The sequence below is a fragment of the Marmota flaviventris genome, chromosome 16, assembly GCF_047511675.1.
Source record: "Marmota flaviventris isolate mMarFla1 chromosome 16, mMarFla1.hap1, whole genome shotgun sequence".
Lineage (NCBI taxonomy): Eukaryota > Metazoa > Chordata > Mammalia > Rodentia > Sciuridae > Marmota > Marmota flaviventris.
In genome coordinates, this window is record NC_092513.1 from 19,511,472 (window position 1) to 19,537,536 (window position 26,065).

The following is a 26,065-nucleotide window of genomic DNA, read 5'->3' on the forward strand; positions in this document are numbered from 1 at the left end:
CTTAGCACACCAGTGTGAGTGGTGTTCAGAAGGTAATGGCTGAAGGAATGGGTAATGAATGCATTGGGTTTATTTTCTTGAGACAGACTGAGCAGCCTGAGAACATTTGGTGCTCAGAGGGAGGAAGTGCTAAGAGGGGAAAACAAGTCTGAAAGGGAGAGAAGGATAGTTCAAAGACCAGTTTCCCTTGCTTCACAATTCTGACTGGTGCCAGCTCTAACTGCGTATGTTTGCTTTACTTGCAAGAGAGAATCACTGAGCCAGAACTCAGGGAAGTCTGTTTTGGAGGCTGCATTAGTCAGGGTCTGCAAATTGCTGGAACAAACAACCTCCACACTTCAGCAGCAGAGGGTCATTTCCCTCTGGTGTCACAGGACAACGGGGGTGGACTCTACTCATGTAGTCCTTCAGGTCTGGGTTCCTCCAGCCTTGGAGGAATCTAGGCTGCCTCTAGCTGCCTAGATATTGGTAGCAGGCTGATCAAAGAGGGGAGAATGCACAGATGGGTACATGAGGGGACGTTTTATGGGGTGGGCCTGGCAAAGGCAAGCATTATTCTACTCTAGTTCTGTTGGCCAAATCTTAGGTCACATGGTCCCACTTGACTGCAAAGGAGGATGGGAGATATAGACCTGACCTGGTGGTTAGGGGGATGAAGAGATGGGGACTGGGGAAACATACCCTAGCATCCACCACACAGGGTGACACGAGAGGCCTGAGCATTTGGGGCCCACCATTTTCCAGGGGGCTGGTGTTCTTGATGAGGCTTGAGGCCTGCTGACTGCCTGTAACTGGGAAGGTTGTTTACCTTCTCTGAGGAGAAGATCTTCCTGTGCATTTGAGGAATTGCTTGAAGCTCTGAAGGACATCCTGGACATGGGACTGATTTGTTAACTAGAAGCATCTCTCTGAACAATCATTATTGGTTATGAGTTTAAAAGGGAAATCTGCAGTGTTTCTGAGAAGGAAAGGAAAGAATGTTCATTAAAAAGGGAAAAAGAAAGGAACGGTGGGAAGAAGGATTCAAGCACCTTTTCTTTGGGACCCATGGCTGTATTTCATATAATTAAACTTCATTTCTCTTTAAAAAATTCTTAGAAATAATAGAGATTTTCTACAAAGGTAGTGTTTACCATGTACAATTTTTGCCTTAAAGGTGGTCGTATTTTTAATTTGTAGAAATGATTATTGCAGTTTGGGTCTCCTTACGTCACTGAATTGGAGACGTTCTCTGGTTTCAGAGCAGTGCTTTGATGTAGTCCTGTACAGTGCCTTAAACTAAAGGGGGTTGAAAAACAGCTGGGGAAAGTGGGTCCTTTTAAAACCAAATTGCGGTCCATTTGATACAATGAAGAAAATTCATTCCACCTTGTTTTGCGTTGGCTGCTGTTTTGATCCCGCCGCCCCCCATATTTACGAAGCTTGCCATGTTTCTTCTCCCTGGCTTTCTTACTCGTAGCTGCAGATTTCACAGTGTCTTTTGTGTGCCACTTGCCTCCCCAAATTTGGCCCAATAGTTTTGAATAGCTGAACGATTTATCGAGGACAGATCAGCTGAGATGTGGCTCCACTTTAGTAAAGCAGAAGGAACAGCATAAGGTTAGGTGACTGATGTGTGAGTTTTCGAATTTGATTTGGTTTTACATGGAAAGGTTGAAGCAATGATCCATGTATTCTAATAAAAATCATCAGTACAAATCAAATAAAATCTGGCTTAGTGGCTATTTTCCCACTGTATCACTCACAGCTAGCCTGTGCTGTTGCAGACCACATTTGGCAGGCACTGGTTTCCCCCACAACACAGAATCTTCTAGTCACATTGCAATCTCTGCTATGTTAGGAAGGCATCTTTTCTAATCAAAGTTTCTGCTAATCTCATCAGATAAATCATTATTCTCTGCTGACAGCTCAGGCTTCTCTGGACCCCTTCCCTGCTTCTTGTTTTCTCTTAAGACGCCTGGTTATTGTCATTCTTCGGGTCTCTGCGTCCATCTCCCTTCAAACTAATGACATTTCTGCCATTCCCGAGGAAAGGTTTCAGCTTTTTACCATTCTGTAGCCTGAATTTTGGGAGGCAGGACAGCAGACCAGCTCATCTCTTTCTGACTGGTGGTCTCCTGCTTAGCAGATGGTGGAGGCATCCGAGTCGCAGACCTGTTAGGACCACATGCTCTTCCCGTGTTCCCATGGAGTGGGTAGGACTGAACCTAGAAACTTGAGTTGCCACCTTTATAGTCTGTTTCACTTCCTACCCACGAGGCTGGACCTGCTCTCACCTCGTGAATTAGGCGTTTGTTTTAAAGCACTTGAAAGTGAAAGTAAGGCCACCCCATGGTTTGGGCATTTTGCATGGTAGACCTGCCATCGCAGCTCCAGGCCTTCTGCACACTGATGCCAACTCTAGCCATAGGGCGGCATCGTGGGAGATGGACGGTTTTCTCCCACTGCTGACCTGATTTAAAAAATGCATGTTTCCAGACAGGAAACGGAATTGCTCAATACTGTCCAACTTTAGCAAGTTACCTAGTGAACTCGACATCCCTGCTAGCAAATCTTCCAGGGAACTCCAGACAGTGTCCTGCTACTGCCTGTTGGAATTCAAGAAGAAATGTAGCAGCTCGGGAGAAGGAATATAAGTCTATGGCAAATGACCTCCTTCACATCAAAATTTCTTCTAGATTTTTTTTTTCCTTTTGATTTTTTTGCACCCCTTCAAAAAACGATTTTGATCTGCTGATATTTAGGTCTGCAACTTCTCTTGATCCCCATTTCATAGTCTAAGTGACTCCAGATATACCACTTTAATGCAGATGAATGAGAAAATTTTGTGGAAAGAAGCATAAGACAAAAGTGTGGTTCCGTGATTGTGAGATAAAATGGGAAACCCTTCAGTCAGGTCTCTTTGATCTGATTAGAAACAAAAGGATGTCAGTTGAACACATTGTCACATATGGGATCTGGTTTTGAATACAATCATTAATATCAAGAACTGTTAGTCAGTTTAAGTGTGTTTCATATGAGGATACACGTACACACACGAAAGAAAAACCTTTGCCAGTGTTGTTTGGGCATTTGGCTGACATGGAATTGTGAGGACATTTTTCTAAGACTTTCTAAGTCAGGAATGAAATCCATTAGCACAGTTCAATTTACAAAGTGACAAGGGCTGTATCCAAAGGTTAAAGGGACCATTTCCACCTTACGTTGATTACAGCAAGTTAACTCACACCATACTGGGCGGGATGTGCAGGTTCTGTTGGAATGCCAGGGCTCCTCTCAGGCTTTGTGTGGTCAAGCCCTCCTCCTCATATTGCTGTGGTGGCTATTTCGTTTCACACCCCATCTCTCAAGGCGGGAATATATTCTTTTTAAGTGTCAGTTCACATCCCCCCCCTAAAATTTGTGGAGATGTTCCCCCACTTTAATTTTGCCAGCCTCTGCGAGCCACACTAGATGTTTCTCTCTGCCTAAGTGAGCTTTTCTACCCACCTGGCTGTAGTGGGGAAGTGCTGCTGTCAAGGCAGTTCTCTCTTTTACAATTGAATTTTAGAATCCTGTGGAGGAGGGGGGCGGATATGACGCACAGCCCCTTAAGGTGACTCCAGAATGGATGGTTCGCCCTGGCTTTGTGCATTACACTAATTCACAAGCAGGTTGCACAATCTTGCCTTCATTTTGGTTGAATTCCTTTAAAGTTGATACAGTGAAACTAGGATGGTGGCACATGCCTGTAATCCCAGCCATCTGGGAGGCTGAGGCAGGAAGATTGTAAGTTCAGGGACAGCCTCAGCAACTTAGTGAGACCCTGTGCTGAAATAAAATAACCAAAGGGGCTGGGAGGGTAACTCAGTGGTAGTGTGCCCCTGGATTCAGTCCCCAGTACCAAAATAAATAAATAAGTACATAAGTAGATAAATAAAAATTTAAAAAGCTATAGAAAAATAGAATGATATGTTTAACTTATTCTTGTCTCTCTCCTCCCTACCCCATCTAGGTGGGAAGGTTACCATTAATGATGGATACATAGAAATGTCACTGAAATAAATGAACTATTGAGGAATATTTCTTATTAGGGCAGAAATTTCAGTCAAGTTTTGCATCGATAGCCTTGCACTTCTGCTGTTGTAAAAATCACTTGATCACAGGACAGAGGATTTGTGAGACTAGCTAGGAAACTATTATCTAGAATGAGGATGGGGAGAGAGGGGTGGAGAGAATTTTCACTTTTTACCTTAAACAGTTTTGTATTTTAGCTTTTTTTTCAACTAACATATAATTAGAAATTAGTTTTAATGGTCTTGAAGAATTTCTCCATAGACTTCTGGTGAAATATACAGGGAAAGATTTATAAGTATACATCATAGAATATGCTGAGCACCTTGACCAGGTGATCAAAATTAGCATAACTAATGAGACTCAGACCAACTCGCTATCCGGGGCTCCTGATGTGAAGTCCTGGGGAAGACCCCCCACCCCTCCCAACTTTTCTTTTTGAAGTACTGAGATCAAACCAGGGCCTTTGCCTGCTAAGTAAGCACTATAACCCTGAGCTACATCCTCAGCCCTTTTTGTTTCATTTTGACACAGGGTCTTGCTAAGATGCCAAGACTGGCCTCAAACATGAGATCCTCCTGCTTCAGTCTCCCGAGTAGCTAGGATTACTGACCTGTGCCAGTGTGTCTAGCTTTTGTAGTGTTATATCCACCTGAATATAATCATAAGGAAGCATCAGATCATCTCAGATTGAGAAACATTCTATGAAATAACTTGCTGTATTTTTCAAAAATTCCAGCATCACAAAAAAGAAGTACCTAGGAACTATTTTTGATTAGCATAGATGAAATCTTTATCACAATTAAATGCATGACGCTGGACTGAATCTCCTACCACATGTGGGGAAGTACCAGATTCGGATATGGATTCTGCTTTGGATGGGAGTAGCCACGGTGAATTTCCTGATTTTGATTACAGTTTTTTTGTTCTTAGGAAATGCATACAGAAGTACCAAGGGGTAAATGTAATTGATGCTACCTACTCGTAAATGGTTCAGAAACAACATATTATATAGTTTAAACTGCACTATCATTAAAAACATAAAAAAGATTAAATATAGGAAGAATTTAAAAATACGTATATTGATCTCAACCTTTCCTCTTTTTTTTTAAGTTGTAGATGGACACAATACCTTTATTTTATTTATTTTTTATGTGGTGCTGAGAACCAAACCCAGTTCTTCATACATTCTAGGCAAGCACTCTACCACTGAGATACAACCCAGCCCATATCAGTGTTTTTTATGTGGTTCATTGAAGGTATTTCGATCCTCAGCTTTTGAGAATCACTACATAGCACCTGGATAAATTATAAATTCCCCTTTTTGAAAGAGTTGGTAGAATCATATTGAGATTGGTCTTGTGAAAATAAATGTTTCCTCAAAATTATAGTGAATGGGTGAAAACAGATTTTGTTTAGTTTGAGAATAAGAAAGAGTGGTTCCTGGGTTTTAGCTTAGTTGGAGGAACTGTCAGTTAACCAGACAAGTAACTCTTCTGAATAGACCATAAACATTAAGTGCTTTATTTAAACTTCCATTCTCTCATAATTCTGATTAACAAAGTCATAGTATGGTTAAGTATCAGACTGTAAATTGAGGTGAAATACTTCCTATTGAGCTCATGGAGTAAAATAAAGAGATTTTCCCTGATCCAAGCCATTACAATTTCACATTTGTGAAGTATTTCAAATTCATTTTTAACGGACTGCTTCTCTTCAAATACATGTGGAGGTAGATTTAGAAAGCTGTAAACAGTGTATGCATTTTTATAGATTTCCATTGTATGTGGTTGATACCGATTTACCTCTTTTTAATTGTAACAGATGAAGAATTAGTAGTTTAAAATGGTAAGAAGTGCATGTTCTGCTGTGATCAAGGAATTAGATAATCTGGCTTGTTTGCTTAAGGGTTCTGTGTCTTGAGACTTTTATAGGGCAGTATTAAAGCTCTGAGCCTTCTTATTATGCCAATACCCAGAAGATTGCTTTAATGAGAAGTAAAGGGCCTTTTTCCAATTACAAGGGAATAACTGTATTAAGTTCCTGTGTTATGTCAACCTGCTTTGATTTGATTACTCTGAAAGAAATGGATTTATCTGTCAGTGTTACTTAATTAAGCTTTCTCATTGATGTTTTGCAGAGTAATATAGTGTGGTTTGCACATTTGAGCCTAAATACAGAGAAAATTGGCCTAAAACTAAGACGTGACCCCTGAAGATAACGTGGAAGATTGATTGGTTGTCATTGTCAGGTCACAGGATGTGGTGTTAAACCGAGGTGGAAGGATTGTGATGTTGAAATTCTTCTTTCAATGAAAATCTGTTACAGGAGTGATTATTTTAAGCAAAATAACACAGCTTCCGGTTTTGTTAGGCAGCTGGATTTTAGGGAATAATTTTGAGTATTCAAAACTGTTATCTTTCATCAATATTGGTCAGGCATCTGATAAGAGAATAGATGAAATGGAGAGAAGTATGTTTTGTTAAAGTATAAAAGGAAATAGAAGAGGGAAAAAAAACACAGAGAGAATACCATTTGGGAAAAGTAGATCACTGTTGTGGTGATACTGAGCAATTATAGCTTATGGTCATTTCAATTAAGCCAGGCTCCCTTCCTAGAACCTCATGAGCAGCACCCCGGGGAGTAAAGAGGTACAGGGGGAAAAGAGGGAAAGATAAAGCTGCAGTTATCTTTGGCTCTTCCTCCCCCTGACTTGGGGATATATTAAGTAAATTGTTAGCCAAATAGTAAATTTCAAATATTTCGTATTTCTTAAATCATTACAGTAGTATGGATTTTTTTTAAGCATAAAAGTTACATGTAATTATACACGTAGTTTATCAGCTCTGTGTGCTGTTGTATTAGGAAGCAAAGCATATTCTTAAATTTATTTCTGTTTAATTTTTTTTTCTAAAGTGTTTACCTCTTACTTCTCACAACTTTGTAAGGGGTATTTGCAAATATATTTTTAAAAGGTACCAAGCCCTTGGCTGAACACTTGTCCACAGTAGCTTCGCCTTTGATTTAGGAACTTGGAAGCTTATCTGCAATGTTGGAGTGCAGTGATGTTAGCCTCACCTGACCTCAGAGGTACACCCTCCAAGAGCATTTTCTTAGACTGATTTTTATTAATTGCTTTTAGAATGGTCACATTTCCAAAAGTCAAAGGAGACACATACAATTCACATTATTCCACTCTCGCCTCAGGTTTTCATGGCTCCTCTGGTTTCTGAGCTCTTGTTTAGAAGCGGAAGTCCAGGGAGGACTGACTCCTCCTCAAGGAGGAAGATCCTGGCTAGCTGGCCTCAAAAAATTTGAAGGGCTGCTGAAATACATCTCTCTGGAATTTTTTGAATATTCATTATTCAAACTGGACTATTATTCAGGTTAGATTATATTGACAACTCCAAAGCATAGGGATTGATATATAGTAAAGTCTTCAAGATTACTTTTGTTTCAGTTTCATAACTTTAACTGTCTACCTTGAATTTTCAAAAAGACGTCTGAGTTTCAAAATAAAGAACACCACTGACATAATTGTAACATGATAGTTACACACTTCTTTTTGTGACCTTAATATTACCCAAGTTGCATGGTGCAAGAAAATGCTTTCCCTTTTGGGTAACAGTGCACAATGGAATTAATTCTGTATTAAGTATATGAGATTATTTAATGTCATTTTGGAAAAAGCTAATTTTGCACTTAAAGTACTATTGTTTCAAACAGTGTTTAAAAGACATATTAATGGACATTTAAGCTGGAGGTTAATACAGTCTGATGTATCGTAATATTTCCCTTCTGACAATGTTTTTCTAGTATGCTTAATCCCCACTATATCCATTTTGCCTGTATACACATGCCCGTGCACACACACACGTGTATCTTTTCAGTTTCAGATTTGATATGGAACTCATTTGTTCCCAGATAGCTGGAGCTGGCAGCAGTTGCCTAACAATGGAAAGCCCTGTTCTGGGTTCCCTCTGTTTGGCGTATTTTAGGATTTGAGTATCAACACAACCCTCATCCTTTGCTCAGTAGGATTTGGGAAGTGCTGGGAGTTTCTCGGCAGTGTTCAGATTACTCATGATGAAGCATCAGATCTTGCTTCTAATACAAAACAGAAGCAATCATGGTTGTGTGACCATGGCCTATCAATATTTGGAGCTCCTCAGCTCTTCCTGTGCCTGTTCTAGTACTCAAATTTGACTTCAGATTACTCTACTTAGAGCTTTTATTATACTGGGTGCTAATGAAAATGTGCACATCCTTAACACGCTCTTTGCTGATGAAATATTTTGAACTCTAAATTCATCTGGCACTGACAGAGAGCATATGCCATCTCAGTTTGTGTGGTGGGCTCAGCCAAGGGTTCTTCCTGGACTAGGAAATTAGTAGGAGCTACAGATGTACGCAGTCTGTGCGTCTCCATGATGGTGTGGAGGATCTTTGATGGTGTCTGTTGTTGCTGGGAGAAGGACCTGGGACAGTGTAGACAGACTTCAACAAGTTTCAGAATGACTATCTTTGCTGGAAGAGCTTAACATCCTCAAGTCTCTGAACACATTCTGATTGCATAGAAGAGCAAGACTTTATAGACTCAGAGAATAATTCTGAATACCACTGGTTGTTTCTGTGACATTGGGAAACTGTGGGATTTGGGATATTTAGCATGTTTTAGGCTCAGAGTTTGGAAAGAACCAATCCACACCTCTACTTTTAACCAGCACAGGTAACTCTCAAACTTGTTTCTTTCAAATTAAAGTTAAACCTTCATAGTATTTAGGTTCTTACTCATTGCAGGCTCTAGTCAATGTGTGCAACTTTGACAGCACGTTATTTATATAGCACATGTAGAAATATGCTGTCATGGTAAAATATAAAGGGAGTATGCTACACTGAACCAAGTCATTGACCAAATATAATGATTATTAAATTCCCGCTATGATTGAGAGGTTCGTGGAGAAGGTGGAATTTGTATAACCTCAATATTTGTGTATTTCTAAGATCCAAGGGAGTATTATATTAAATTTCTGACCTGTTTGGCCGAAATGGAAATCATAAAAATGTGAGGCTCTAAGTTCTTTAAATAAATCACACTTTTACATATTTCAAGTGGTTTGGTTGTAGGTTGGAGGATATTAGTGAATTAGGCACTCCTGGTAGGGATGGCCTATTTATGATGGACCAGGCACTTCACTAAGTTTTTAACAAGTGTAAATTAACTCATTTGCTGCAACAGTAATTCCTTAAAGTTGCAGATGCTGTTGCTCCCTTACCTTCTGTTAGATATCAACCTAGGGTAGGTCTTGGATTATCACTTCTGTTCTCCTTGACCCAAGAGGCCTTAAGTTTTCTAGGTTGGCAAATGTCCTCAGGGCAAAAATGTCTTTTCTCCCTCCCTGGATTCTAGCTTTCACTTTGATTTTGGCTTGATGATTCCTTTCTATCCTGTCAGCTCATTAGTATTTTAAAGAAGATGTAAGAAAATGTTATCCATCATTTTTAGTTTTCTGTGGGAGAGTTGTCCAAATATACTAGCCTGCCCTATTTCCAAGAATGGAAATCGAACTCGCTTATTTTACAGTTCACAAAAATAAGTTCAGAGAGGCCAGTGACTTGCTAAGACCATGGAAGTGGTGAAGGCTGAGTCCCTGCCGAAATCTAGGGCTTCTCCTACGGCCCCCAGTTCCCAATGCTGGGCTTTCTTGGGTTTGTCCAGTTTGTCTGGTTGTTTTGATCCCATTGTCCACTATAAGCAAAGTGGAGATTTTAGTAATCAAATCCTAAGAGTAAAATGTGCTTGGAAAAATCATAGAAGTGAAAAATTGTATCAGTACATTTTTCCTTGAAACACAGTGTTTGGACCTGTTTCTACCTAAACTAACTACATTTCATGTTTTGGCACTGAAACGTCAGACATTTTAAAGGGGGCTCTAGCAGAATAAATCAAATACAATGAAACTTTCTGGATTACCATGTTTCCTCCCAGAGCAACTGTCAATCCCATGGAAGTGACCAAGTCTTACTCAGTTGGGGTGGAATAAGGAGTCTGAAAAATCTTGAGCATTGGAGTCCATTTCAGTCTTTGGGCTGGTGATTGTCTCATCCACTGTTTTCCTGTTGCTCAGGCTACCAGGATATTGCTTTGGCTTTTTGTGTTTTGTTTTTAAGTTTTTTAGTTGTAGATGGACACAGAACCTTTATTTTATTTACTTATTTTTAAGTGGTGCTGAGGATCGAACCCAGGGCCTCACATGGGCTAAGCAAGCGCTCTACGGCTGAGCTACAAGCCCAGCCCCTTGCCTTGGTTTTTCATTCCCATCTTAGAGGGGGTCAGCACCCTATCAGGAGCGCATCGAGAATTGGATGTCCTGACAGCGCGTTTGTTATTGAAAAGCCACACTGGAGCTACATACCTCTCCTATATTGCTTTTCCTCAACATCTAGATGTAAACATTCTCATTCAATATTATATTCTACTTTCTACCTGGCGATGTTTTAATTCCGTGGGGAACTAGTGGGCCCAGCTAGTGTTCTGTACCACATAAGATATGGAGAGGTACTTAGAGGGTTAAGCGTATTTCTTTCTGTAACGTTTGTGTGTTTAAACGTGTAGCTGTGTCACTGTGTGCACACCTCCATGGCTATCGGTGTGATAAATCCTGCGTGCTTAGTGAACTGTACTATAGAGCCCCCTCACAGACTTCACCTGAGTGCCATTGATTGACACTGTGGACAGCTCTGTCACATTCTATCCAGTGTTGGGGGGGTCTGTAGGCTTTTCCATCAAGTTTAATATCAGGGCTAGTTGTGTTTCTCCTGGGCAATTTGGTGTGTTTATCTGATTGGTATTGTCTTGTTTCAGTCTTTACTTGACCTACTTAATAACTTCTAAACTTTGACCCAGTTCTAACAATTATCCAGTTTGTCACAGCATGCGTTTTGATAAGCCAATTATTCCTCTGGCTTTATTGTTTCAGTTTTTTATGTTTTATCTTCTTGATTCTCTCAAAAATTATATATATTTAATACTGTGTGTGATTTCTGTACTCTTTTGTAAACACAAGAGTGGATTGGAAGCTCCCAAACAACTACATTCACACTGTCTGGGAAAAAGTGACAGGAGGGAATATCCTAGCTGGTTGTAAATAGAGGAAATTCCTCCTCAGGAGGTAATCACCATTTGTGATGGTGGAGGAAAAGTATTCACTGGGTTCAGCATCCCACAACACCTGTGATTTTGTTCCAGCTCTGCCATTTACTGACACCTTGGACAAGGTTGTATCCCATCTAAGCTTCAGTTTTTTCATATATAAGATTGGGAGACTGTAGGACATTACACTGTCTAGCACTGTATCTGACATGCACTTGGGCTCAATGTGAGCTGCTGTTCTTTTCTGGGAGGTGTGGAACAGTTTAGGCAGAAGGAATAGCAGGAACAAAGACCTCACCGAACTGAAACATGGGCAATGTTCAGTGGGGCATACCAGACGGCCAAGTGTAGGTCAGGTACAGGGTTTACATAAAAGGTGAGTCTAGACAGGATCCCATGGGATGCAGATGAGATGGGAGTGTGTACTGAATGCTGCTGAAACTGGCAGCCCAGACAGGAATACTGCAGTATGGAGTGAGACTGGCCATTGTAGAAATGTGTCTTGTGTCTCTAACAGCACAGTCTTGTAGTTCTCAGACACCTGTGTGCATGAAAATTACCCGAGGACCTTGTTAAAAACACATTTATTTATTTATTTTTTGGCCTCACCCCTGAAGTCCTAGACTCAATAGGTCTGAGATGGCCCCTAAGAAACTATTTTGAAATGAGCATGCCGGGTGATCGATATGTAGGTGGCTGTGTGTTGAGCTCCACTGGACTCGTTATTGAGGAAATGCCTGCTCACTAACTGGCAGGTCTGAGGAAGCTTAGGGGAAGGAAGATGGAAACAAATGACTGAAAAAGTACATGTTTACCTGCATTATGAATGACCGGTATCCAAGCTATAGCTTTGTCTCATTGCTATGAGTAAATGAGCATCAGTTATATAGATTTTTTTTCCCAGATAAAATACAATTAGAATTCATACGGTAGTTCTATTTATTGGGTTTTGTAGAGCTGGTGATTTGTCCTCATCCTCTAGATCTAGCAGGAGGCCAAGGGAGGGAAGAGCCTGTTCAAAAGAGAGCAATAAAAGGGAGGAAGCAGAAAAGAAGGCGCTGGCAGCATGAGTCCAGGCAACCAGCAAGATGGAGATGGGAGAGGATGGGAAAAGAGCAGTCGGATCTGATTGGTTGGAAATCTATTTGTGAAGGAACCCAGCCAGTATTTAACCTGTTTTGAAAAAGCTCGACTTCCAGCATTTTTAATTAGTGGATTGCTCGCTTTGAAATTGCCCAGTTGGGAATACTCAAGTTTTGATGTGTTTTAGCTGCCTGCTAATTAGCAGGCAGCTTGACCATCATTTTTCCTTTATTTGGTGGACAGAAGATGTATATAAAGGTCCCTTGAAACATTCCAGGTCAATTCTGGGTTCCAATGTGGAAGAAACTGTGTATTTAGAAAGAGTTCTTCCTAAACTGTAAATCAAATTTTAATGCATCTCTTTCTCCAACTCCATTCTTTTTGCTCTAGCACGGGGCTTCTCGATCGATCTCTGCATAGCTGATATTCGGGTCCAGAACGTGTTTTATTTTAGGACACTGCTTTGTGCCTTTCTGGAATGCTTAGCTGCATCCCTGGTCTCTGCTCATTGGATACCAGTATCCTCTCCTTTATCCCAAGTTGCAAAGACCAAAAATGTCTCCAGGCATTGCCAGTGTTCTTTGGGTGTGAGAATTACCTTCATGGAGACCCACTGGCTTGGTAGCATGGTTTGGTTTCCTCTTGGTCTCTGCCTACTTTATATGTTTCAAATCCTTTTTCTGTTTGAAAAGATAAAATTAGTCCAAATAACGTGCCGTCTTATGGTAGGTAGAGGGAGTCAAATCTGTTCCTCTAGTTACTTTTTGGCCAAATACAAGAGCTCTCGAATTAATCCAAGCTGGCTGTTACAGGTGAAGAGGAAGTTGAGTTGTGCCCAAATTTTGAAAACTTGCAGTGGTTGAGAGATTTTGTTATTTATACACTTTTTTTTTGGCTGACAATGTTTTTTATTTAAGAATTAAGAGAGCCATGTAGTCTACAAAAAGTACTCATGTGAGAATCCCAGGGGTAGTAAGGAACTTCTTCAAGTACTTTAGTTCAGCATATACAGGATAGGCCAGCATGTTGGTTGTTAAACAGCAGATTTGGGGAAAGTTTTACACCTTTCCAATTCCATGTCGTCCCCAGAGCTTTCTTCACGTGCCTTTAAGCTCACAGTGCACTGATTCTAACCATCCACGGGGACATCTGTTTGCAGATGCAATATCTTCTAAAGGACCAACCAAAAGGAACTGAAGTACTGTTGGTTGATTTGTTGTGTGTGTATATGATATGAGTGTGTGTGTGTGTGTGTGTGTGTGTGTGTGAGAGAGAGAGAGAGAGAGAGAGAGAGAGAATATTCAGGTTCAGTGGTAATAGGTCAGTTGCTGTTCCATCTCTCTAAAGACATTCTGTAACACCATGTACTCCACAGTACCCAAAAATAAATCAATTAATTATACGGTGATTACTTCTGCTGATAACAAAATAGCAGTAATAAAAAGAATGACAGTAGAGCATTCAGAGAAAAAACAATATCACTGAAATGTTAGGAAACACAATAAATAGAACAGTGTTTCCTGGACCAAAGTTTCACATCCTCTAGTTCTGTTAGGGCCTGTTTGTGATGGCTGGCTGTTACCGACAGTGATCAGAGTCATGGAAAGGGGAACTTTTCAGGCTTACCGTGGGCCTCTCATCAAAAATCTGAGTCATTCCTAAATGGAGAGTGACTGCTCTTACACTGCAGTACTTTAAGCACTGAGGATGACAACGGGGCTGTCTCACCCTGCATTCCCAGTGTTTGCCATTGGAAGGACTGATGGGACAGTTATTAATCTGATCAGCCTGAGAACTTCACTGGGACAGAGTTTAATGGATTTTAAGTTTCTGGTAGTTCTTGTAGTTCTCTTTACCATTATTTATCTAAATAAAATATTGCTTATTTATTTATTTAAAATTATTTATTTATTGGTATTGGGAGGTTGAATCCAGGAGTACTCTGTTCTGAGCAGCGTCTCCAATCTATTTTACTTTGTTTTGAGATAGTGACCTGCTAAGTAGCCCAGGCTGGACTTAAAGTGGCAATCCTCTTTCCTCAGCCAACTGAGTAGCTGGGATCACAGGTGCGCACCACTGCACCATCTTGCTTTTGTGATTTAATAACAACTTCCATTTCCACATCTCAAAGTCCAGGCAGAGTATCATAGGCCAAGTGATGCATCTAATTAAAAAAAAAATAACAATTAAAAGAGAAAATGTTGTCTCAACCTAAATAACTTGAAAAAAAGAAATCCTCATATCTCTGTTCTATACTGGTGGAAGTTGACTACTTAGTCCATTTTTTTGGCTTCTATTTTCTGTTGCATGGCTGTTGTCTGGTGCCATAAGTCTTTATTAGAGAACAAAAAAATTCAGCAGCGTTAAACTAACAGCTGTAAGCATTAGTGTGGATATTTATCTCAATTTAGCTTCTCTTTTGGATTAAGGTTATGTTAGTGTATTTTTAAACTTATTTTGTTGAAAAGATTTTAATAAAACTTTAAGTGCAGTTTCGTGTCTATAAAAATCGAGGCTATCAAACATTGTGAAGGATGGAAGTAATTTTTCTGTGCATACCTCTGGTTCCTGAGGGTCCAGTTCATTTCTGCTGTGAATTTAAATGAGTTAATTTAAGTAGATGGGTCAGAAGCCACTATCATCATGGTAGCCCTGTGCCTGGTTCTTAATTAAAGGCAACAGGAGATTAATTTGAAACATTAATTTAAAAGTGCATATACAAAAAGAAAGAATTATTGCAAGAAAGCCTAAAGAACTTTTCTCTTGTCCCTAGATGTAGAAGACAGAAGTAGCTCAGGGTCCTGGGGGAATGGAGGACATCCAAGCCCGTCCAGGGTAAGTATATCTAATCTCTTCTCCCACAACCAGACATCCCACATATGTAAATTGAAAAACTGAAGGAGAGTTTCTCACATGCATGCTGACACACGCGCGCACACGCACACATACACACCTGCCCAGATACATATGCATACCAAGATTAATGAGGATCAGCTTGTCTTTGGAATTTGTTTTTTCATTCTCTTTTTGGATACCATTTCTGAATTTACACCTGTTTCATTTGTGCCCACCAGAAGGAAAAGCCTTCATTAAATATTTCGCCTTACTTTTGCTAGTTATGATCTAATATTCTAGAAAATTATTTGTTGAAGATAGAATAACTGAAAGCAAAATCCTGATAATCCCCATAACCTTGGTGTGACTAGACTCTGGAATCGTCTGGAAGACACTGTCCAAGGCCTGTCCTCCTAGTGCAGACTGTGTCATGAGTCTGGCTCCGTGTCATGCTGGGTACACATTCCAGCAGCAGGGCCCTTTGCTCAGCAATTGGATTCCTTCACTTATTTAGTCTCAGATTTTTGCTGCCCTTTTTCATGGACTTTTTTCTGTCATTGGTTGTACCTTTTGGGTGTATGGGGAAGATCATGGGATGGGGTGGGGTAGGGGGTGATTCATTTGGGTTTTTGTATGCATATGACCTCGGGCATGCCATTTCACTTTTTTTGGTCCTCCATTTCCCTAATTCGTAAAAGAGAACATTGGAACCAGAATATCGTCTGTGTTTCTAATAATTTAATGATGTGATGTCTTTCACTGACTTTTTCCTAAGGCCTCTAAAACCCATGTTAGCTTTTGTAACGCGCGCGCGCACACACACACACACACACACACACACTTCCAGATTGAAAGTAGACTCAGTGCACATTTTAAAGCACATACCTCTCCCTCCCCTAGCTGGGCCTCTAGATGAAAGACTTTGTAGTGAGGGAAACATTTTTTTTAATATTTATTTTTTAGTTGTAGTTGGACACAAGGCCTTTATTTTATTTTATTTTTTTATGTGGTGCTGAGGATTGAACCCAGGGCCTCGCACATGCTAAGCGAACGCTCTACCACCGAGCCACAACCCCAGCCCCTGAGGGGAATTTTTTGCTGCAAGTGTTCACATCAGTTTGGAGTGGAGCTGGAGTATCTCTATTTTGGCATTAGAGGCAGGGGAGGTCATCAAGTTGTCAAAACGAGGACATTTTAGCAAGTCATAGTTACACATTTCCACCTGTCCTTGGCACTGGGAGCTCATGCTAGTGTTCAGGGTAGAGCAGGATCTCTGAGCTTACTATGAACTTTGTTGAGCCTCACAGCAGCTGTCGAGCTTGACATTCTAATGCATTATATGGATGGGTTGAGGAAATCTTTCCTCCTCCTCATGTTACAGTCTGCACTTGCAGAAATAAATCCATTCCCTTTGACAGCAAGTAGAGATGATGGAGCTCCCTTCTCCTGTTCAGTTCATTCAGATCTACTCAATTTCTTTTTCTTACATATGATTGTATTACTTGTAATTCAGTACAGTACTATGTGTATTGAACTGTATAGACTTTGTAAGAAATAAGAAGTATTTGTTATTATTATATATTATTTCTTACTATACGCATTTAGTTTATACACATGGTCCTTTGGGTTTGGGCAACAAAGTCCATTTAGAATCATTCTGACTTTCATCTAAATTTGATGTTTACTAACTGCCAGTTTTCTTTAGGAATATATTCAAGAATAGTTTTGAGTCAGTATATTATCATTTATATTTTCCAAAACCAGGGAGTTTGCATGAAATAGATAATTTGCAGACTTGGGCCCAGACGGCCTCACCATGCCCCTCTCCTACTGTCTTCGACTGGTGATATTATCTTCCTTGCAGCACTGCACTGAGGATTAAATTAGATAATGCATATTAAGCTTCTAGTGCACTGTCTAGAATGAGGACACTTAATAAATAATTAGTGTTATACAATGCCTGGTTATAAAACCCACAACAGGTATTTGTAAAAAGAGACATCTTTTTATATGTGGACATATTGACAGAATTAGGTTACCGCAGCATCCAAGTTAATTTTTGCAAATGGAGAAAGGCGATTGGAAGCAGACTTGTTTGTCCTCTGGGTTCCAGTCGTTCTCCAGCAAGGTGATGATGTGCCTTTTCATTGTTCACACAGAATCCATCTTTTCTGTGTGGGCAGACCCTGCCCTTTGGCTCACACGCCAACTGATACTTCTAAGTAAATTTGACTTAGACTTTATGGGCAGCTTAACCAGCTGAGCAGAGTCCTTCCCCACCACCCCCTTTAGCTACTTTATATAGAGAGACTGCAGTTTGAGTTCTATAGTACAGATGATTTTAACTCTTATACGTTATCAGATTTCTCCATTAAGATTTGAATGACTGGAAAACTTAAAAACATCATTTTAACTTAAAATTCCCAAACAAGGATATAATTACAATAATAAAAAATATGTGTCCCAGATTTTCTGTCTTAAAACTGATTTTTTTTTGTTTTTGTGTCTCATGTATTTGGCCAACTCTGGACATACTAGTTTACACTAAAGTTTTGATGTTCATAGTTGTGTTCGAATATTCTTCACATTCCTGTGTGTTAATTACTGATATAATGAACCCATTCTCTTAAAACCACAAGGGCAACTGTAATAAAGCACTGAAACTTCAATATCATAAAACCAAATGTTGTTGTTTAAATGCCTCTACCCTGGTCTTCCAAAAGCAAATCATTACAGGCTGTGGGTAGTTTCCCCTTATGGCACAATGTTGCTTTAATGTGAGCTCATCAAAGGAATAATTTTTAATATGTGTAGTATAATTCCTATGTGTCTGCTGTTTTACATGCATTATTTCATGTCAACAACTCCATGTGGTTGATGCCATTATTATTATTATTATTAGGAAATTTAGTTCAGTAGATTCTAGACCTCTTTATTACCTACTGTCTCTGTGAAGGTTAGCTTCCTTACAGTGAGGTTCCAGGTTCAAGGGAATAATGTACTCCAGTTGCTCTGGGTGGGAGAGATTGCAGTAGTATGAGTATGTTTATGTGTTGATTTCTTTCTTTCTTTTTTGGTACTGGGGATTTAACTCAGGAGCACTTAACCACTGAGTCACATCCCCAGCCATTTTAATTTTTTTTTTAATTTTGAGACAGGTTCTCACTAAGTTGTTGAGGCTGGCTTTAAACCTGTGATCCTCCTGCCTCAGCCTCCCAAGCCACTGGGATTACAGTCTTAAACCACCATGTCTGGCTTATATGCTGAAATCTTGATGTGAAATTGAAACTTACACTATTATTTTATTTACAGAACTATGGAGATGGGACTCCGTATGACCATATGACCAGCAGGGACCTTGGGTCACATGACAATCTCTCTCCACCTTTTGTCAATTCCAGAATACAAAGTAAGACATGTTTTAAATTACTGTGCACTTTTTGAACGCTTATGTTTAACCATGTAGCAGAAACCTGCCTCAGACAGAGGTTGCTGGTTGACTGGGATCTCTAGTTGCAGAACAGTATTGACAGTCTGTGCTGGTTAATAGTACATCCATGACTAAGTTCTATAACTATGTAGGATTAAACAATTTCAGTGATGCTGAATCACTGAGGAAATTTTGTCTTTCTTCAACATACAGCACTTGCCCAATTTCAATATTGCAATAGTAGTTTTTGCAGTTAAGGTCAATAAAATCAAAGTGGTGAATACTTCTAATAAAAATGTCATTGGGCCTGATGGTTGGCAATGATATATAGTACATGTGAATTTTTATTATTGGGGTTATGGAAATAAATAATGTCAATGGGCTTAGTGTGCTTAAATCAGAGTAGGATGTTCAAGTGGAATTGTAAAAGCTGTTGTGTATTTATCAAGGTGTGAACTATAAGTGCTTGTTGTCTAGACAGGCCCCATCCTGCATTACTGAAAGCAAGCTACATGCCTGCCTGTAATTTGAGGCTATCTGTGAATTTCTACCTTGCCCTTGATATTGGCTTCCTGAGCATAGTTTTCTGCTTTTGACTACTCTGTAGGGATGTTTGTTTAACAGCAGTAACCTGAGTGATGAAAAGATAATTCATAATGGCTTAAAAGGTCCCAATAGCTGGCTACTTCAGTTTTGATTGAAGAAATGATCTTTGTTCTAGTTAATGTGAGTTCTTAACAGTGTTAGTGAATCTTTCAACCTGCCCAAATTCTATTGCAAATCTGTCAATAAAAGATTTCATGACACAAGCTGTTGGACCATTCTCCAAAGGAAAGACACAGCAATAATTAGATCATTCTGAAACTGTATTTCCAAATGGTTCTAAAGAATGTCCTAGTTTTAAAGCCTTGGAAGTTGTGCCAGTTCCTTAACATGGGGATGGTCCAAGGACTATCTCAGTCATTAAAAAAAAAATCATTAAATCAGCTATTTAGCATAGAATTATTTTGAATGGACAACTTGTATGTTTGTCCCTTTGTGTGTGTCCCCAGCTTTGAGTGCCACAAAGTTAAGTTTGATTCTTTTTTTTTTTTTTTAAAATTTCAAAATGGTAGATTTCAGATTTCTGTTTTAATTTGGTAACTAAAGGAGGATCCTAGTTCTATGGTAGTTGCTGATAGGGAGGCATATCAGCCTTCCTGTTTTCAGGATATGTAGAGATAGATAATAGATATGTTTGCCAGCCTAGATTTTAAAGGACAACTTGAGACTCTTCAGTGTTAGTAGAACAGTTTTAATTCTTCCGTCTCTGCTTCTCTGTTCATCTTCACCCAACTTCACAAAATAGAATAAAAGATTCATTTGAAATTGAGTCTTGAGGAATAGCACCTAAAGAATATATTAACTTCCTTAGAAGATTTATAAAATTATCCTCTGATGAGTTAAAGTAAGTTAGAATAAATTACTAGTCTTATTTAGAAGTTTACATTATAAATGTGAAAAACTTTAAAGAGCTGCTTGGGGAATTACTACTATAAAATATACCAGTTAATTAAAATATATTAAAGAATTATTTTCATACATGTTTCCTCATGGTCAACTGTTTTACAAACCAAATTAGTTCTCAGTCCAAATAGTATTTAAAATATAAGTGGGCTGACACTGTGCTGCGGAGAGAGCGGATTCTTTTCACTTGGTTGTTGTTTAAGCTGAAAATCCATGTCAGCCTTGCCCTTTTATCCCGTCTGCCTTCCTTCCCATTAAACTCTTAAATATGGAGGCCGAGACAGTCTCCTGCATTGTGATAGGAAATGCTACTATGTCCACGAGGCTCCCACCCACTGTTCCCAATGAAAGGACTTCTCTGTTAGATAAGCTGTCTGGTCTGAAACATGGCTCTTTATTGTTTACAAACTGCTACATTTTCCACCTCAAGCAGATTTTTGCACAGAAAAGAATTGTGCTTGGGCTAAATGGTTTATCTGACATTAACGGGGCAGTGTCACTCTTGGGTCAGGGAAGTCGCCCTTAGAGCGCGAGGGCACTGCTCAGTGTGCAGAAGAAAAAGAGAAAGAAAGACTTTGAAACAAGTATGAAATACCTTACATTTTTAGTTGAGACAAGAATTTAAAAATATTTTTAGAGAATGACAAGGATACTGTATTAAAAACTCTTCTCACCTCTAATTTCTCTCATTGCAAAGCTTTTTTGGTTGCCTTGGGTGTCTCAGGGCCAGACTTTAGGAACAAAGATTCTCATTGATTTTGCCCAGGCGGCTGTTTATTTAAAATGAAACCACTTCTAAAATGAGTCGTGTTTCGTGTAAGGTTGCACCTTTACAAGAAAAAGACATATGTCATTTTTAAGAAATTAAGGATAACCAATTCATAATAAAGATAAAGTAAGCTCTTTAGGGAACAGTTGGAACTTATAAAATATATGTTGTATTCTAAACTGTTCTTTGTGTTCAAGCTCCTATTATATGTTATTTGACCTTTGTGGGCATTTTCCTTGTACCAAAAGAAGGCGGTATTAGACTTTACTGCAAGTTTTGGACAACAGTCCACTCTCAGGATCTAACTGGTTTTCATTAAAACTACAAAGGATTTCTTTACATTTCAGAGACTCAATTACTCCATGATGTCACATTAGGGTAAAAGCTATAGCATCAGAAATAAATCAGCCACTTTATTGGAGCAGATTCTCTATTGTCAAATCAATCAAGCCTGTGACTGAATTAGGCGTCTGCTACAGAAATAAGTGACACTAATTTTACAGGAAAGAGTTATTAACTGCAGATGACCTGATTTTTTTTTTTTTGAGGGGAGAGGATAAACTGTTTACTTTGTAAGGTTATATTTTACTGAAAGCAGAGAAAAAGTACTACACCACTTTCTACTTGTGGGGATGAATTTTATTATATATTTAAAATATTTTATTCTTTATGACAATACACTATTTTAGGGAAGTGAAGTAGGCATTGCTAACATATTTGCCCTTGAACTCCTCAATGGTCACAAAATCTTTGATTACAACTCTGAACTTTTAGATTTCACATGAGTGGTTTTACATAAATATTACAGTTGTTGAAAAAAATACATTTGTTCAGCTCTCTATCTCAAATTTATGCAAAACGTGATATAAATGATAATGGTGTTAAAATAATTGTTAATATATTCTTTTAGAAGTATATTTTTGTGTTTAAGCTCCTATATTATATGTTATATGACCTTTGTGGACACTTTCCTTGTACCAAAAGAAGACAGTCTGAAAATAATATCTTATTTCATAGTTTGTGAATCTCTAAAATAAAATAAATGAACACATTTGTACTTATGTGTGTGTGTGCACACTGAGACACATGTGCTTATTATGCTAGAAGAATTCATGACAGTTCTTGGGTTATAAGGTTGTTTTTACTTATTTTACATCAGTTTGTGATTGTGGTTATCACAAAGGTTTAGTGGGTTGATATTAAAGAAAAATATAATGAAAATAAACAAAAAGCAAGATTCCAATTTTAAAAAGAGTAGGCATGAGTGGCTTTTTGTTTTTGATGTTCGAAGGGTTCAGCAGGATTGAGACCACAAAACTGACCACCTGCATTACCAATTCATATGCTATTCTCACCTAATATTTACTAGTGCTTACTCATTGCATGCATTGAGTAGATGCAAACCAGTTTGCATTTTGCCTTAGATGGAATTCCCTGTACTGTTTTGTACCAGGAGACAATAAGTCACTTCTTCCTAGTGCCTGGTTGTGATTATTAATTATAATAATATACACTAGATCTGTCGGAAGTTTGTTCACTGCACTTTTAAAACGGTCTTATTAAACCTTCACAGGTGGTCAGTTGGGTAGCTTTCAGAATATGCTAATCGGGCAGAGGGGTCATGAGTCTGAGTCCTGTGTCTTTAAGAGGATTATTTATATGCGATAGAATACTTGGAAAATCCTGGCAAGAAGTTTATACAAAGAATATGGATTTTTTAAAAACATGTTTTCTTTTTCTTTTTGTCTGGCACTAAACTTTTGCAAGTTATTGTTCAAATAGTTTTACAATGATAGACAATACATTTTCAAACTCAAACTTTTTGATCCAAGGAGGGATCTAAGCATGTATTTTCCTTCCATTGTTCCAGAGTCTTAATTGAAAACCAGATTGAGGATAAGTGAGCATGTTGCCCAGTAAGATTATCTATATGAATTGGTGACTGAAGGATGTGGAAAGTGATACTTTTGTACAGTTGGGTGCAGCTTAGTTCAGCATCAGCTGCCGCGTCTTCACATGCGCCATTGTGAGTGGCTCTGTGTCCTTTCTGGGGCGTTTGGTTCTTGTGCTCCTGACAGTGCTGCACCCGGGCACTAAATAATTCAGTGCCATAGAGTAACTGGTTTCTAAACTAGCTCAGTGGAACATTTTACTGCAGGATTAGACTGAGGTTTCAGGCAGAACTGAAGAAAGCTGCTGGCTTATAGGCTGACCTTTGAATCTCATCTGGGTTAGCGGTTGATATTTTGATTTGGTTACTGTGGTCATATTGTGACAGCTGCTAGCTCATTATAATTCGGTTCCTCTGCTCCGTTTGCCTAGCAGGAATATTTAGGTTTGTATTACTTCAGAGTGTTTATGGCTACCCTGAGTTTAGCCCAGCATAAAGGTGAAGTGTTGTGACTTCTTTGAAATCCCAGTGGCAGAGGCAAGCGACACAGTGTTCTTGTAAAGCTGCAAATGGTGGTAGGGGCTAAAGCAGGGAGTTTTTCTTTTCATTGAAAAACTGAAAATACTCAATGAGTCGGCTCATACTAGACAAACTGTTTTTGGAAACCTTCATGTACAAAGGAAAAGCAGGACCACAAAGAAATATAATCTTTTCAAAGCATTGGTAGGATTTTCTCTGCCCTCTCGGTCAGTTGGGTTTTCCATGCAGGAATGTAAATATTATAAAAACAGCAAAACCTATGAACTAATGGCAATCATTCAGTATTTGAAAGTTCCAGAGGTTAAATACTATTTAAGAAATTTCACTTAAATGGAATTGTGAATATAGATGTCAGCTCTGGAAATTTTAAGTCACCTTTAGAGCGTTCTGAAGATGGATAGAAGAGCAGGCTGTTTGCAAGTTCATTAGTTAAGGACATCACTCTGTGCACTTTCAGTGTCTTTTTTTTTAACCCTTGGTAGTGCTGAGAGTGGAACCCAGGGCATCACACAGGATAGAACAGTGCCCTACCACTGAAGTGCATCCGCAACCCTGGTGTCTTTTTTTATGGCATGTTTTAGCTTTAAGTTAACAAATATCATCTTTTCTGATTGGACTGATAATGTGATACCAGCAATTCCTGAGATAAGAAACCTTTACTAGCAATCTTACTTGATTTTATTTTCTGGGTTTGAGAGTTTTGAATTTTTAATTTGTTAAACTTAAAATATCTTCCTGAAATATTAACAGATGTGACTACTTTTGGGTGTCATCACCAGTGATTTTAGCAATCCTGCTGTGCTAAGGCTGGGAGTCAGGAAACTTGGGTTTTCTACTCTGCTCTATCCACCTGTGTCCCCAGCTCAGCCCGTTTTTCCTCTTCTAATTGAGGGAGGCACAGCCTTTGGATTTTCTTGGAGGCAATTTTCTCATCTAATGGTCCATTGATCTTTTAGATATGCCATTTTGCCCTTATACTGTATTTTATCTTTAGAGATGTTTTGTTGATCTTTCTAATCCATTTATCTCAATTTTATGAATATCTTCAAGTAACTGGTAGCGATATGTTTTCCAAATGTAATTCTTTTTTTTTTTTTTTTTTTAGTTGTAGATGGATACAATACCTTTACTTCGTTTATTTAGTTTTATGTGGTGCTGGGGATTGAACCCAGGGCCTCACACATGCTAGACAAGCACTCTACCACTGAACTACACTCCCAGCCTCCCAAATGTAATTCTTTAGAGCCTGATTTCAACTGAATCTTTCTTTTATGCCTCAACTCATTGCAAATCTATAATTAATGGATTGGAAGGATCTGGGATAAAATAATAACTCAGTCATTTGAATCACCAAGAGTAGTGTTAGGCATAGGCCAATGCTTGGCATAGAATTGTGAGACCTCAATAAATGACCATTAAATAGTTTAATACTCGAGTGAATCAGGGAACCAGATATATAGGGTGTAAATCCTGAAGGAACAGCCCATAAATTAAAGTCTGGCCTACATCTTGCTGAATGAGGAGGGAAACCCTAAAACAGTCAGTAAATATAGAAATCCAGTTTTTATTTTATAGTTCCATATCCTTAACTGTATTTAACGTTCTCCTAATGTTAGGGTGCAGCTCATGTTACAGTATGGTAGATTTCATTGTTCACAATACATACCACAAATTATTTGATGTGTAGGTGGCAATAAGTAAAATCAGTAAGATTCTGAAGAACGATTGAAAGAAGTTGATTGCGCCAGCATTCAGTTAATTATTTCCCTCTGTCTAGGCATGAACATTTCCGTTCTTCTTTCAGTGGTCTGTCTTTCCATTCTGGCACCTACTCTGTGATGTAGCACAACGAATACTGTGATTGTCAGATACTTTTATAGTCAGAACAGTGTTACAAAACCTGGCTGTATAAAATTAGGAGAACTGATCAACTAGAATAATGTTGCTTGAAGATTAGGGCCAACAGCGATGCAGAGGTCTTCCGTCTACTTTCGAAGTACTTAAGAGGAACATCTCTCATAGAAAATTACTGACACTAAGACAAAATAATAAATCATTTATCATAAAAAAGTAGTTTGCATCAGGAATGCTTTTGCTTGGACGTACTGGAAAATTTGACTACTAGTGGCTTAAATGTAAATTTTCTCATTCTAGAAGTCTGGTGGCAGGACTCTGCTAGAATTTGTTGGCCACTCAGTGATGTCAGGGTTGGTGGCTCTGTGCTTTTTTTTCCGCCTTACTTTCCTTGTCCCAGGATGACTGTCACAACTTCAGGTACCTGGTTCAGGAAGGCTGACTTTGGCAATGCTCATCCCATCTACCTCCCATGGGTAGGATGGTGACAAATAGCGTCTGCAGCCTGTTTAGTGGAAACAGGAAACAAACACCGACTTATAGTGTTTGACATATATATATAAGGGAAAAATGTAGACTTTTCTATTGAACAGTTGCAAACTTCCATGTAATAAACAAAACATCAGAATAAGTCTCAACTGTATATTTTGGTCAACAAGAGTGAAAGACAAAGAGACATGGAGAAGGTTAAATTTTATTGCAAGGAAGCAGGTGGAGAAAGTCCCGGCATGAGAGTGTTGCATGAAAAAGACAGTGAGGCAAGCTGTTAAGGTTTTGCCTTCAAGGCCCGAGCCTTCTTGTCTTCATTCCCTGAACAGGGCAGCAACCAGTAACCCGCTTCTTGCCTGCATTCCTGAGAATCTTCTGTTTTAGGTTTTGCTTGACTTCCTGCCAACCTGTCCAGGGCACCTAGGTCAGGCAGCAGGCCGTAGATCCAGCCACCAGCCTTTA

General features: G+C 39.0%; 1 protein-coding gene across 13 annotated transcripts in view; it reads left to right on the forward strand.

The window, feature by feature from the left end:
* Window positions 1-26,065, forward strand: part of Tcf4 (transcription factor 4) — a 346,604-nt gene that overhangs the window by 104,414 nt on the left and 216,125 nt on the right. For all 13 annotated transcript variants that reach the window (XM_027949012.2, XM_027949014.2, XM_071602722.1 and 10 more), the window contains 2 exons: window positions 15,063-15,124; window positions 18,437-18,533. In XM_027949012.2, coding sequence (XP_027804813.1) covers window positions 15,063-15,124; window positions 18,437-18,533 — 159 coding nt within the window. The remainder of the gene's footprint in view (window positions 1-15,062; window positions 15,125-18,436; window positions 18,534-26,065) is intronic.